The following is a 12,970-nucleotide window of genomic DNA, read 5'->3' on the forward strand; positions in this document are numbered from 1 at the left end:
TCAGGTGGTAGTGACATCAGAAGCGATATTGTTAACACTTTAGAATAAGGTTCCATTAGTTAAGGTTAGTTAACTACTTTCGTTAACATGAACTAAGCAAGAACAATCCTTCTACAGCATTTATAAGTCTTAGTTCATGTTAATTTCAACATTTACTAATGCATTATTTAAATCAAAAGTTGTGCTTGTTAACATTAGTTAATGCACTGTGAATTACCATGAACTAACAATGAATAACTGTATTTTCATTAACTAACATTAACAAAGATGAATAAATACAGTAATAAATGTATTGTTAATTGTTTGTTCATGTTAATTAATACATTAACTAACATTAACTAATGGAACCTTATTCTAAAGTGTTACCGCGATGTCCTTAGTGCTGAAGCAGGGCCGGTTGACGAGGCTCCAGGTGGGTCAGTGACAGGGTTACATGTCTCAGAGGATAGAAGTGATGTTGTTCCTGTGATCGCTGTAACTGAAGAATCTGCGCTTGAAAGCTCAGTTTCTGATGTTACATTAGTTGTGTCTAATGTTCAGGCAGGGGGAGCCGTTATTGAGACGGAGAAGCATTTAAACGATGCTCTCGATGTTGAGCTGCAGCCTGCTGTGGAGAACATAGGTGATGTCATTCCAATGGAAAAGTGCAGGCAGATTTTAAAGTCCCGTTAAAGAGGAGGAAGCCTGGTAGAACTGGGATTGATAGACACGCGAAAAAATCTGTTAAAAGTGAGTTGTATTTTGACACGGAAAGTGATAGCACATCATCTGATTCAAGTGTTTGTCTTTCTCAGAGTGATTTTTCTGGTCATTATGGAGTTGATGATATTAAACTGTTTCTTAGAGCTACTAAGAAAAAGAGGGGTGTGTGCATTGACAAATATTTTCCTAATACAGAGCAGTTTTTTGAGAATACTAAGGCTTTTATGATGGAGGGATCCTTTACAAATAAAGAGGTCTACAGGTTAAAAAATAGTGAAGAAACTTTACTCTGAGTGTAGTAATGAGGATGGGGGGAAACCTAATTCTATGACTTTTAGTGTTTTTTTTTTTTGTTTTGTTTTTAAGTATGTGTCATGTTAATGTTGCTACTCTGAATCTGTATGGTGCCAGATAAATGTATAAAAGAGCAGCATTATTTGAAATAATTCATCAGAAATCTTCATTTATTTATGGAGAGTTCTGGAAGCCTTTGGTTTTTGCAAAAACTTTATAGATCAGATGAAAGTTCTCTATAGTGACGTTCAGAGCATTCTCAAGGTTAACGGTGGTTTATGTGCTCCCTTTAAAGCCTGCAGAGGTATTAGACAGGGCTGCTTCCTTTCTGGTATGCGCTATTCTTTGGCCTTAGAGCCTTTATTACAACAAATTAGGTTGAAACTTGAAGGTATTTCTTTGTCAACATGTAATTGCAACTTTTCATTATCAGCGTATGCTGATAATTTAGTAGTAATGATTAGTAAGCAAAGTGATGAGCAGGTTTTATTCGAATTGCTTGGAGATTTTAAGACCTTGTCTTCTGCTAATGTAAATTGGAATAAGACTGAAGCCCTTCTGATAGGAAGCTGGGAAGGTGGAAAACCACAACTCAGGAGGAGGGTGGCCAAGGACTAATGCATCTTCAAAGCAGGATTGCAGCCTTTCGGTTGCAGTTTGTGCAAAGACTGCTGGATGGACCTTCAGACTGTAACTGGCATGCTGTTTCATGCCTGATTCTACAGAGTTTTTCAGGTTTGGGACTGGACAAAGCACTTTCCCTAATGGATCCCCTAAAACTGGACACCTCTAAGTTGCCAATTTTTTATAGGAATAATTTTAAAGTTTGGAGTCTCTTTTTTGTTCAACGTTCAGAAAGCTCACCTTCTCTCTTCTGGTTACAGGAGGAGCCTTTAATCCATGGCGCCTGGTTGGATTTAATGGACAGTTCCTTTTTTCCTGGACTCAATAGGGTGTTGGTGGGACATGACGTTATCACTCTGAGTCAGCTACTGAGCATTGTAGAGTCGGATTTCAAGGATGAAGGAACTTTAGCTCAACACCTGGGAATCCGGTCTATTCGTCTTGTAACCCAGTTGCTCATTAAATGGAAAACTGCTCTTGAAACAACTGAAATGGAATTGTTAACAGAATATTGTGAAGGTTCTTGTGTTGCAAATCCCAAAGACTCTTTTCCTCCTTTATCTTTGACTATAAATGTTGAATGGATTATTTCCCCCTTTTTAAAAAAAAATATGCATCTCTGTGTAAAGACTTTTTTTTAAGTGCTGGTAAATCTTTGTACAGGTCTTGTGTTTTAGTGTTTAGCAAAAATGTCTTAAGTGCAAGAGTTGATACTCCCTGGCTTGATGTTTTTAAACTGTTTGAGTTGTGGAGCTGGAAGTGGAGTTCTTTGTATAAACCACCGTTGACCAAGAGAACAGGTGATTTACAGTGGAAGATCATTCATGGTGCTGTTGCGTTTAACGATTTTGTTTCGGTTTTAAACCTTGAGGTTGACTCTGGATGTCATTTTTGCTCTACTAGAGAAACAATTTTTCATGTGTTCATGAATTGTTGTAGACTACAACCTTTGTTTGAAGTTGTAAGTGATGTTTTTAAGAGGTGCAATGAGACCTTTTCTCTGGAGACATTTATTTTGGGGTACAAGTATGTGAGGAAAAAAAGTGTTGTCTGTCAGCTTCTGAATTTTGTTCTAGGCCAAGCAAAACTGACCATTTATTTAAGTAGGAAAAAGAAAATAGAACAGAATCTAAATCAGAATATGGTTGCCTTGTTTTCTAACTTGGTGAAGTCAAAAGTTATGGTAGATTTTTTTATTATAAGTCTATTGATGATTTTGTTACATTTGAATGTATTTGGTGCTACAAGGAGGCTCTGTGCTCTGTTTTTGAAGGTGAATTGATTTTTGTGCTGTGAGTTTTTTTTTCTTTTTTTCTTCTTTTTTTAATTTTGCACATGTATACTTTGGTGTAGAAGTCTATGGTAAATAGTAGATAATGTCTTGTATACTGTAATAAAATATTGTAATAAAAGTTCTGTTAAAAATAAAAAAATCTCACTCTCTCCCTCTCTCTCTCTCTCTCTCTCTCTCTCACGTCTGTCTGTGTGATTCTCTTGGCTTCTTCAGTTAAGCTTCTAGAAGAACGTGAGTTTATCAGCTGCTGTCCTGAGGGATGTTTGCTGTGAATTCAGCTTCTTATCTCCCTTATTGTCATTAGTTTGATAATTATATATTTTTATTGCTGTGTTGGCATGCTGTACGTGCTTCAGTTCTCTTGTAGATTCATCTTCACAGACTCATTAATACACAGCACTGATTTACAGAGATGGAATGCATGTGATGCAGTAGGTTGATGTACGTGTTTATCATATTTTGCATGTCGACGGCTGCTGCATGTGTGTGTGTGCCTTTGATTGGCTGAAACTAAACTCACTTGTGTCATGTGACTGGAAGTGCCACAGCCTCCCACAATCACCCATCAGTCGCCAAAGGACTACATCATAGATCCGCGTGAGAACATCTTCATCCACTGCGAGGCCAAAGAACAGAGTGTCAAGGGGTAGAGGAGAAAATAGTCCCCTAAGGATTGGGACACCACTACCATGACGTCACATGCCATCCTTCGTCATCTAGCTCTTACAATACACACATATCCTGGTGTGCTGGTGTGCATTAGAGCCTTTAATTATCGTTCTGTATTAATGCGTATCCAGGAGAAAATAAACTTGTCAACGCTGTCCCACAACTTTTATTCAATACAGTTTAAATACTGAATCGCTACATTATATTTTCCAGCGACGAGAGGATACAATCGCTGTTTTTTAAGTGTGATAATGTTCTTATGTCAGAGAAGGAAGGAGACCAGGGTCAGCGTTTCTGAGGCTCGTGGGTTTCTTTATTAATCACAAAAATAAAACAAAGTCGCGCCACTTGCGCATTCACTTATTCAAACCACTGCTGGGCAATTCACAGTCTTTTGTTTCACGATCCTGCTTGAGTCCCCATGAGTCCTCAGCTCTCTCTGCCCTCGCTGGTTACCGGCTGGCTTAAATACTGCTTCGCCATGTCAATCACTGCAATGAGAAGCAGGTGTTTTACGTTCTAGCTCCCCAAAGGAAGCGAAGCCTGACAATCCACTGCTCAGGCCCACCGATGCCAACTAAAGGAGGTATGGAGTTGCGGTGTGAAAAAAGGACACAAACACTAAATACCGTATAAAAACAAAGCTTTTATTTAGTCACGGTAATACTGTAAAATAAACAATATTGTAGTAAATAATAAACAATAATATTCTGGGAAAAGGGGAGGACTGGACGGACCAAAGCAAATAAACAAAAAGGACCCCACCCCTAACCTATAATAAATCACACATAAATACAATCCCTATCTGGCACACGATCAAGGCGCCCTAACCAAACTTACAGCTGGTGGTCCGCCCAGGTCTAGCTGGTGTTTCTAGACAGAGAAATATACCTACGGGTGATACATGTATACCCCGGTGTAGGTCTAAATCTAATCCCCAACTCCCTATAAACAAAGAAAAGAAAAGCAAGTTAATACATATTATAAGAATCCACAAACACAAGTGCTCTGTCCTGCTACTACAAGTTCCAAAAAAGGAACACAAGTTAGGTTTACTAACACACAGAAATAGTTTAAAACTATTCTCATATTTCAATCAAAATTGTCAGAAAACCAAACACACATGTGCTCTGGCCTGCTACTACAAGTTCCAAAATTGGAACACAAGTTAGGTTTACTAACACAGAGAAATAGTTTTAAACTATTCTCAAATATTCCAATCAAAAATCAAGTCAGAAAACCAAAACACACGCAGGGTAAAACCAAACCAAAGATAGGAGCAGAGAGACCAAACTGATCCAAGACTGAGATTTGTAAAGAGCCCAGCTAGCTGTAGCCACTGATGAGTGGGTGGAGTTCCAAGTCCCAATCAGCTATTGAACCACCAATCGGCTTCCGGAACAATCACAGAAGCCATCTTACCTGGTAGAAAAAACAAAAACAAATATACAAACGACAAAATACAAGAACAAAGTGACTATCAAACGCACAAAGAAACCTGGGGATGTAATAAGGTGTCACTTGTCTCTCACTTAACCCATTTACCACTGCTGGTCTCTTCACTCTCTCTCCCGTCACCGCCACATACCCCCACCGTCTGATTCAGGCCGGGGAGCCATCACCCCCCCCCCCCCCCCAAATTCCTGGAGAGGCCATCTGTGCCCCCGGCCTGTGAATCACCTTGAACTTAAATGGCTGTAAAGCTAGATACCAATGGGTGATTCACGCGTTGGTATCCTTCATGCGGTGGTGCCATTGGAGGGGTGCGAGGTCCAAGCAGAGGGTGAACTACCGCCCCAGGAGGTAGTAGCGAAGGGTGAGGACCGCCCACCTGATGGCCAAACACTCCTTCTCTATGGTGCTGTACTTAGTCTCTCTCTTTGAGAGCTTTTGATGTACAGCACCGGGAAGTCCTCCCCCCCTCCACCTCCTGGGACAGGACTGCGCCAAGCCCCCTGTCTGACGTGTCGGTCTGCAACAAAAAGGGGAGAGAAAAGTTAGGAGAGTGCAGGAGCGGTCCACCACACAGGGCAGCCTTAACTAGGGGAAAGGCCTGTTGGCACTACTCTGTCCATTGGACCGTATCTGGTACTGTAAGGACGAAAGAACTTGAGATACTTTGATTTCCTGAGAAACAGACAATACAAACATACACGGGCATCTTCGAGACACCCCACAGAGTGGAGGAGCAGGAGACCTCCTCCCCTTCTGGCCATTTGTTTCATTTTAAATCCCTTCACCCATTCTTCCTTCTACTCAGTCTGCTCAAAATGATTACATGAAAATGTCAATGCAAGTGAACTAACACTCATGTCTAGTATCATTGGAAATGTCTCAGTGCAACTGGTACAATGGTCTCACTCTCACAAAAGTAGATTAGAAGATAATACAGATCTGAAGAGTCAAGAGATATCTTGATTACTGTGATGGGAGTGTCCTTTCCTAGGGCCCTCCATGTAAATTACCCGCTATTCCCATTGAGGTGTAAAATCAGCCAGGCTTGGGACCTGAGGTAATGCAAATTCCAATTGTTAGTTTCTGTCTTCATCTCGGGGGATGTTTGTCTTGGTCTGAGGTATTTAAAGGATTGCAGCAAAAGGATCAGGGCGATTTCTGTAGCCAGAAAGCCCATAGTGTGTTGTGTGTCTCTTCACTTCATACTATGTATTTTCTAAGGTCAGGTATGCATATTTTACTTGTAGATTCATCTTTGAGAATTTGATGTTTTATATTGATATGATTTGATGTGTTTCAATTGGATATGTAATTGGCAAAATACATATCTACCTGACTGTAAATAAATTGTTACATTTTGATTCTATTCTGTCTTACTCTGTAATTATTGACTAGTAGATTACGTTGTATCCTTGTTAGCAACATGAGCACCCGAATGAATGAGTTAATATAAAAATAGAGTTAACAAGAATAATCAAATGTCAGAAGAATATTAATTAAAAAGGCATACAACCAATTTGCATTTCAACCTAAATTCGAGGTCATACTAAAATGGAGTCAGATTAAATAATAAAATGGAGTCAGATTTGAGTTTAACCTAAACTGAATAACTTTACGCGCTGAAAGACAGAACACGCAGGAAACCTTCATCCAGCACCGGATACCTTCCTTGGGCTGAGTGTCTGGACCTTACAGTGGTGACCAGCCTCCGTGATCTCCCTACTTAGGCGAGTGACGTCTTTCCAGCGCGAAATTCAGATTGATTCTCACAGAGAATATGAGGTTTGAGCTCCTTCTTCCCTGTCTACAACTGCTGTGGTAAGTTCGTTCCTTTTTCCTATTAGAAGTGTTGAGGGAAAGTTTTTTGCACCTCACATATAGACACATTTTTAGAACGGGTCGACATACCCATTGTTAGACCGGAGACCGTAGAAATCCGGTGGGGGGAGAATTAACTGGGGAAACATGGCTTTTCAGGGACAATACAGTGACAGTGTAGATCAGGAGATCATGGAAATTCAAGCCCTGCAAATAAAAGACACTCTTCTTCGTTTAAACGATAAAGGATTCAACCTTAAATGGAAGAACAATGAAATAATATCCTGGTTTTTGGCCGAGGGCAAAAAATTGACGTCTAAAGCGAAATATAAAAAAATCCCGACTGCCATCATCTACCTTCTTCGCAAAAATGACCTAGAGACAATAGCTGAAAACGAACGCGCGATAACAAGCATAAAAGAAATTGAAAAGGCACGCTCTGAAGAATTGCAAAAGTTAAGAGCACAGGTCGAGGCATTTACTTTCGAAAGACAAGGTTGGGCAAGACAGAGTGAGATGATGTCTAGAAAAATCGAAGAACTTCAAAACAAACTCCTAAACGGCAACAATTACATATCAGCTCTTGAAGACTGCTGTGATAATGCAGGCTTCCCAGTGGCTGCAGTTAAGCAAGCGGCACTGGATGAAACCTTTGATTATGATAGAAACAGCGATAGTGATGATGATGATGTTGAGCAGAGAAACCGAGATCCCGTTCAGAGACACAGAGAACAAAATCAGCGAAGTCCGATTAAAACCAGAGCAAAATCCAGCGAAAAACCCTCCAAATCAGTTAAAATTGCTGTACTCAAAACCATAACAAATACAAATGATGAAATAACCACGATTAGCCGCCCATTAACATGCGAAGAGTGTACAACACACAAACAGATCGTGGGAATGATGCCCAGAAGAGGGCCATTCCAACCCTATTGGGAAACACTGATGCTACAAGCCACAGTGTATAAATTGGAAACTAGGGATGTATGGCAAATCGCACTCTTAACCATTCCTGAAGAGCTCCGATCTAAATTAACCCCTCAAATGAAATCTGGAGACATAATCAAGCGAAACAATAACGAAACTGACGAAAGTATCTTTGAACGATTAAAACAGGCATTGCTAGATATAAGGGGTCCAACGAGCGCGGATTGGAGCAGGATACTACAAATTAAGCAGGAAAGCAATGAACCGTTTGAAACATTCGCTGAACGTCTGTGGACGACATACAAAGAATATTCCGGTCTAGAAAATGCAAGCCGTGATCACGAACCATTGTTACAACTCATAAAGAACAATGCTGGCACTCCAGTCCAAAATGCATTGTTAAACGGAGCAGATTCAGCCGAAAACACATTCAGAGCGATTGTAGATTGGGGTTCAAGGATAGAAAACAGATGGAAATCAAAGCCCCACAGTATTGCATCTGCACATTGGATGACAGAAGGGAATTATTCTAAAAGCAGTGGGACTGAAAAGCATGTCCACTTCTTGGAGGAGGTGACTTGCTGTGATGAATCTAGAACTTTTAGTTCAGAGGAAGCCTGTGCCACTGCTCAAGATAGTGTGCCGATTTCAGTTCTTAAGGAGATGCAGCACCATAATAGCGCAGAGTCGTGGACCAGAGCGCAAGGTGTAAAGAAAGCATTAGAGATTCATGAAAATCCTCAAACTTCAGGAGAACACAGCAAACAAACCTGTGGCAAAGATAGCAGGTTTTGTTCTTCCTGTCAGAAAATAGGCCATACAGAGGAAAAATGCTGGTCACTGGGAAGGGGTAGACCTCCACCTTATTTTCTGAAAAGTAAGATATCACTTTCTAAAGGAAAAGATCAGGGGTTGACATGTAACAAGTCTACCTCTGGTAACACTATTAGTGAGTTGACTGCATTGATTATGCAAGGCCTTCAGCTACTGACTTCACTTACTAGTGGGTTAGCAGTTTAATAGCAATGAGTTTAATATGGAAACATCCAAATTTCAATAATCCTGCTTGCATTTTCAAATTTATAATTGTGCTGAACATTGTGAGCATAGAAAACACATTATGGTTGTTGGTGCTACTAAATGTACACATAGCTTAGTTTAGTTTATTCTTAAAAAAACACATGACTGCTTTACTGTAAGTGTGTAAACACTTAGGTTTAAGGTTGTAGATGCTACATGCATTCTAGACCATGTGTCTTGTGTAAAATTGGAATAACTTTAATACTGGAATTGCATCGCAATTTCAAGTTGCATGTGTGTCTGTGTTGAATTTGTTTGTCTCCTGAGTGGTACACTCTGCTATTTTCTGTATAGCTGCAGTTAAACCATGTAGAGGAGCATAGAATAGCCATGTGGCCACAGTGTGACATGTGAGAACTTAAACCGTGTGGCAGATTGATTTGCTTCACAGTGCCAAAAGGGAGGAAGTGTGATTTCATTTCAATAGTGTGGCACAAGCGATAGCAAACCAAGTCATCCTTCACTGAGGAGCACCAACTAAAAATTTGATCTGATCAGAGAGAATGGCTAACATTATTTGGAAATGGAAACTCTGAATTTGCAACTAATCTTGCAATAATAAAAACATTTTATGGAAGTATTTTGAGCCAGATCTCACCTCACACTCGCTCTTAGAGGCTATTACCTGTTACATCAACAGGACCAAATTTACATAACAATTGTAAAACTTCCTTTCCTTTGTTTGGAGCATGACAGCATTTACACAAAGCCACAGTCATATACAGCCACAAAACACCATTTGATCTTTTAATCTTTTAAATTGACTTGAAAAATAATGAGAGGGGGGTGTAAAATACAAGAAGTTTTTATGTGCCACAGAGATCTGCATGTGTGAACAACACCATAAAACAACAATTGTCAAACAGACAACACCAAAACAGGTGAACACATTTCTGCCCACAGATCTGACTGTAATGAGAGCAACAGCAACTAAAGCCATGGACACTGGTCCATTGGAATTCATGATGACATGGGTGATAAAAACACCAATTAATCTAGAAAATGTCCCCAGTAGAACTGGGGTCTCTAATGCTCATGACACAGCAGACTGTGAGGGCTAGACTGCAAGAGCAGCATCAGGTGTTACACACTCAGACTGCACTGAAACAGGAGCAGTGATTCACATCTGACCAACCGAACTCCGTTTCATGTGACATCTGGATTAAAACTGCAGTACATGAGGATGAATGTAGTTAAAATAATTCCACATGCCACATGAAACTGATGACAAGTTCAAAATTAACTGTGGTTATCTTTGTATCTGTTTCTGTCTCAGGTTGACCACTGCAATTCTTTAGAGGACAGATACCCGGAGGGTGTCTTGTCCCCTCTGCACCAAGCCAGGACAACAGAATTGTTACATAACCTGAAATGTGGGAGATGAATGTGAAGACACTTGAAGGGGCCATTCACACCTCACAGGAGAACATCACCACACAAATATCTACATGGCCTCCCGGATTAGAACCGGAACTAAATTTTTGCAACACAGATTGCTATAGATTAGACTCCATTCATCTCCCAGACATGACCATAGCACACACATTTCACCCATTGCATCATCACCTCATCTAGACTATCCAGTCTGTACACTACAATCAGAAGACAATGATGGCTTAGATCACAAACGTGGTACTCCACTAAAGATCTATTGTCCATCATCACACTGACAGAACCACATAGCCTCACACACACAGGACAATAGAATTGATTACATTCCCAAAAGATACAACATATCTACTATCTGCAACTGTCTAAAAAAACTCATGGAACAACACTGTAACACACATTTGCACAACAAGTCACAGATTGATGGTGCAAAATTTTTGAACACAGAGGCAAACAAGCCTTTACAATTTAAAATATTGAATCTTTCTGATTGTTATTAGGATGGTTGACAAGCCAGAGGGCCCCTGGTTTCCCAACACATCACTAATGACAATAAGCATTATTGAAATGATCAAATATGAAGTGCCTGCACTCTCTATCAATCAATCATAAAATTTTAAACTTTACCAAACCATCAACTGTGACTTAACCTTTATATCAGATACCCATTCTCTCTCTCTCACACACACACACACACACACACACACACACACACACACACACATGTTACAAGGAATTTAGGATTTACATTGTAGAAAAATGTTTTAATCGAGTTTCTAAGTCACTTCTTAAAAACCTTACATCTTCTAAAGTGACTTTCAATAGAAAATTCCTGAATTAACAGTGTGATTATTGTATATACCTTCATGATTGTGATTGAATGTTCTTATTTTCATTATATGACTTGTTTATTGTTTGCATACCTCTAAATTAATGCTCAAATTATACTGACCTCTTGCTGCATTTCCTTTGAGACATTCATACCAAAATGTATGTTTACATGGGACCACTTTTAACATCAGATGTACCACTTGCACTAGCTGACATGAATTCATCAGGTTTCTTTTTTGTTTTATTGCTCTTATGTTAACTTATGACTTTTCTTTCTTACTCCATGGGTGATGACATTAAGCTGATCAGAATTCAGTCATTGAATGGCCACTAAGATGCTTTTCAGGTGTCCCACACAAATCAGTGTGTAAGCAAGGAGAACACCTTCACCTACTGAAGTCTGCTTAAAAAAAACTACACCGCTGGAGGTGAGAGGATTCACGAAGATGGGTCAGACTACCGTCCTAGAGAAGATGCCATAAGGAGCAGAGGTTTCTCCACAAAGGAATGACACGTAAACTGAACAAGTCGTAAAGGCTCAGATTGACCCACTGAACTGTGCTCACATGCTGAGCTCAACCACAGGTAGAAACCCTGGAGACATTCATCCACCTGCCAAACTCAAGCGACACACACATGCTGAGACTGAGTGTTCTGCAGATGTTTACAGCCCTCAGAAGGTTTCTAAAGCTCCTTACATCACAAAGACAATTTTGAGATAACATCTCGAAGATAAACAATCAGCTAACGGTGACCCCATTGGATTCATCTGAATGTGACCCATTGGGGGTCAAACGGAGGAACTGTAAGGACGAAAGAACCTGAGATACTTTGAACTCCTGAGAAACAGACAATACAAACATAGACGGGCATCTTCGAGACACCCCACAGAGTGGAGGAGCAGGAGACCTCCTCCCCTTCTGGCCATTTGTTTCATTTTAAATCCCTTCACCCATTCTTCCTTCTACTCAGTCTGCTCAAAATGATTACATGAAAATGTCAATGCAAGTGAACTAACACTCATGTCTAGTATCATTGGAAATGTCTCAGTGCAACTGGTACAATGGTCTCACTCTCACAAAAGTAGATTAGAAGATAATACAGATCTGAAGAGTCAAGAGATATCTTGATTACTGTGATGGGAGTGTCCTTTCCTAGGGCCCTCCATGTAAATTACCCGCTATTCCCATTGAGGTGTAAAATCAGCCAGGCTTGGGACCTGAGGTAATGCAAATTCCAATTGTTAGTTTCTGTCTTCATCTCGGGGGATGTTTGTCTTGGTCTGAGGTATTTAAAGGATTGCAGCAAAAGGATCAGGGCGATTTCTGTAGCCAGAAAGCCCATAGTGTGTTGTGTGTCTCTTCACTTCATACTATGTATTTTCTAAGGTCAGGTATGCATATTTTACTTGTAGATTCATCTTTGAGAATTTGATGTTTTATATTGATATGATTTGATGTGTTTCAATTGGATATGTAATTGGCAAAATACATATCTACCTGACTGTAAATAAATTGTTACATTTTGATTCTATTCTGTCTTACTCTGTAATTATTGACTAGTAGATTACGTTGTATCCTTGTTAGCAACATGAGCACCCGAATGAATGAGTTAATATAAAAATAGAGTTAACTAGAATAATCAAATGTCAGAAGAATATTAATTAAAAAGGCATACAACCAATTTGCATTTCAACCTAAATTCGAGGTCATACTAAAATGGAGTCAGATTAAATAATAAAATGGAGTCAGATTTGAGTTTAACCTAAACTGAATAACTTTACGCACTGAAAGACAGAACACGCAGGAAACCTTCATCCAGCACCGGATACCTTCCTTGGGCCGAGTGTCTGGACCTTACAGTACCTCCTTTTTAGTGAGGTCAGTC

At 39.8% G+C, this 12,970-nt stretch overlaps 1 protein-coding gene across 1 annotated transcript in view; it reads left to right on the top strand.

The window, feature by feature from the left end:
• Positions 1-370: 370 nt before the first annotated feature.
• The window catches only part of LOC113066413 (uncharacterized), a 54,887-nt gene continuing 42,287 nt past the window's right edge, over positions 371-12,970 (top strand). The window contains exons 1-3 of the mRNA XM_026238310.1: positions 371-412; positions 541-622; positions 3,455-3,550. Coding sequence (XP_026094095.1) covers positions 371-412; positions 541-622; positions 3,455-3,550 — 220 coding nt within the window. The remainder of the gene's footprint in view (positions 413-540; positions 623-3,454; positions 3,551-12,970) is intronic.

The sequence above is a fragment of the Carassius auratus genome, chromosome 50, assembly GCF_003368295.1.
Source record: "Carassius auratus strain Wakin chromosome 50, ASM336829v1, whole genome shotgun sequence".
In the NCBI taxonomy this organism is placed as follows: Eukaryota; Metazoa; Chordata; class Actinopteri; order Cypriniformes; family Cyprinidae; genus Carassius; species Carassius auratus.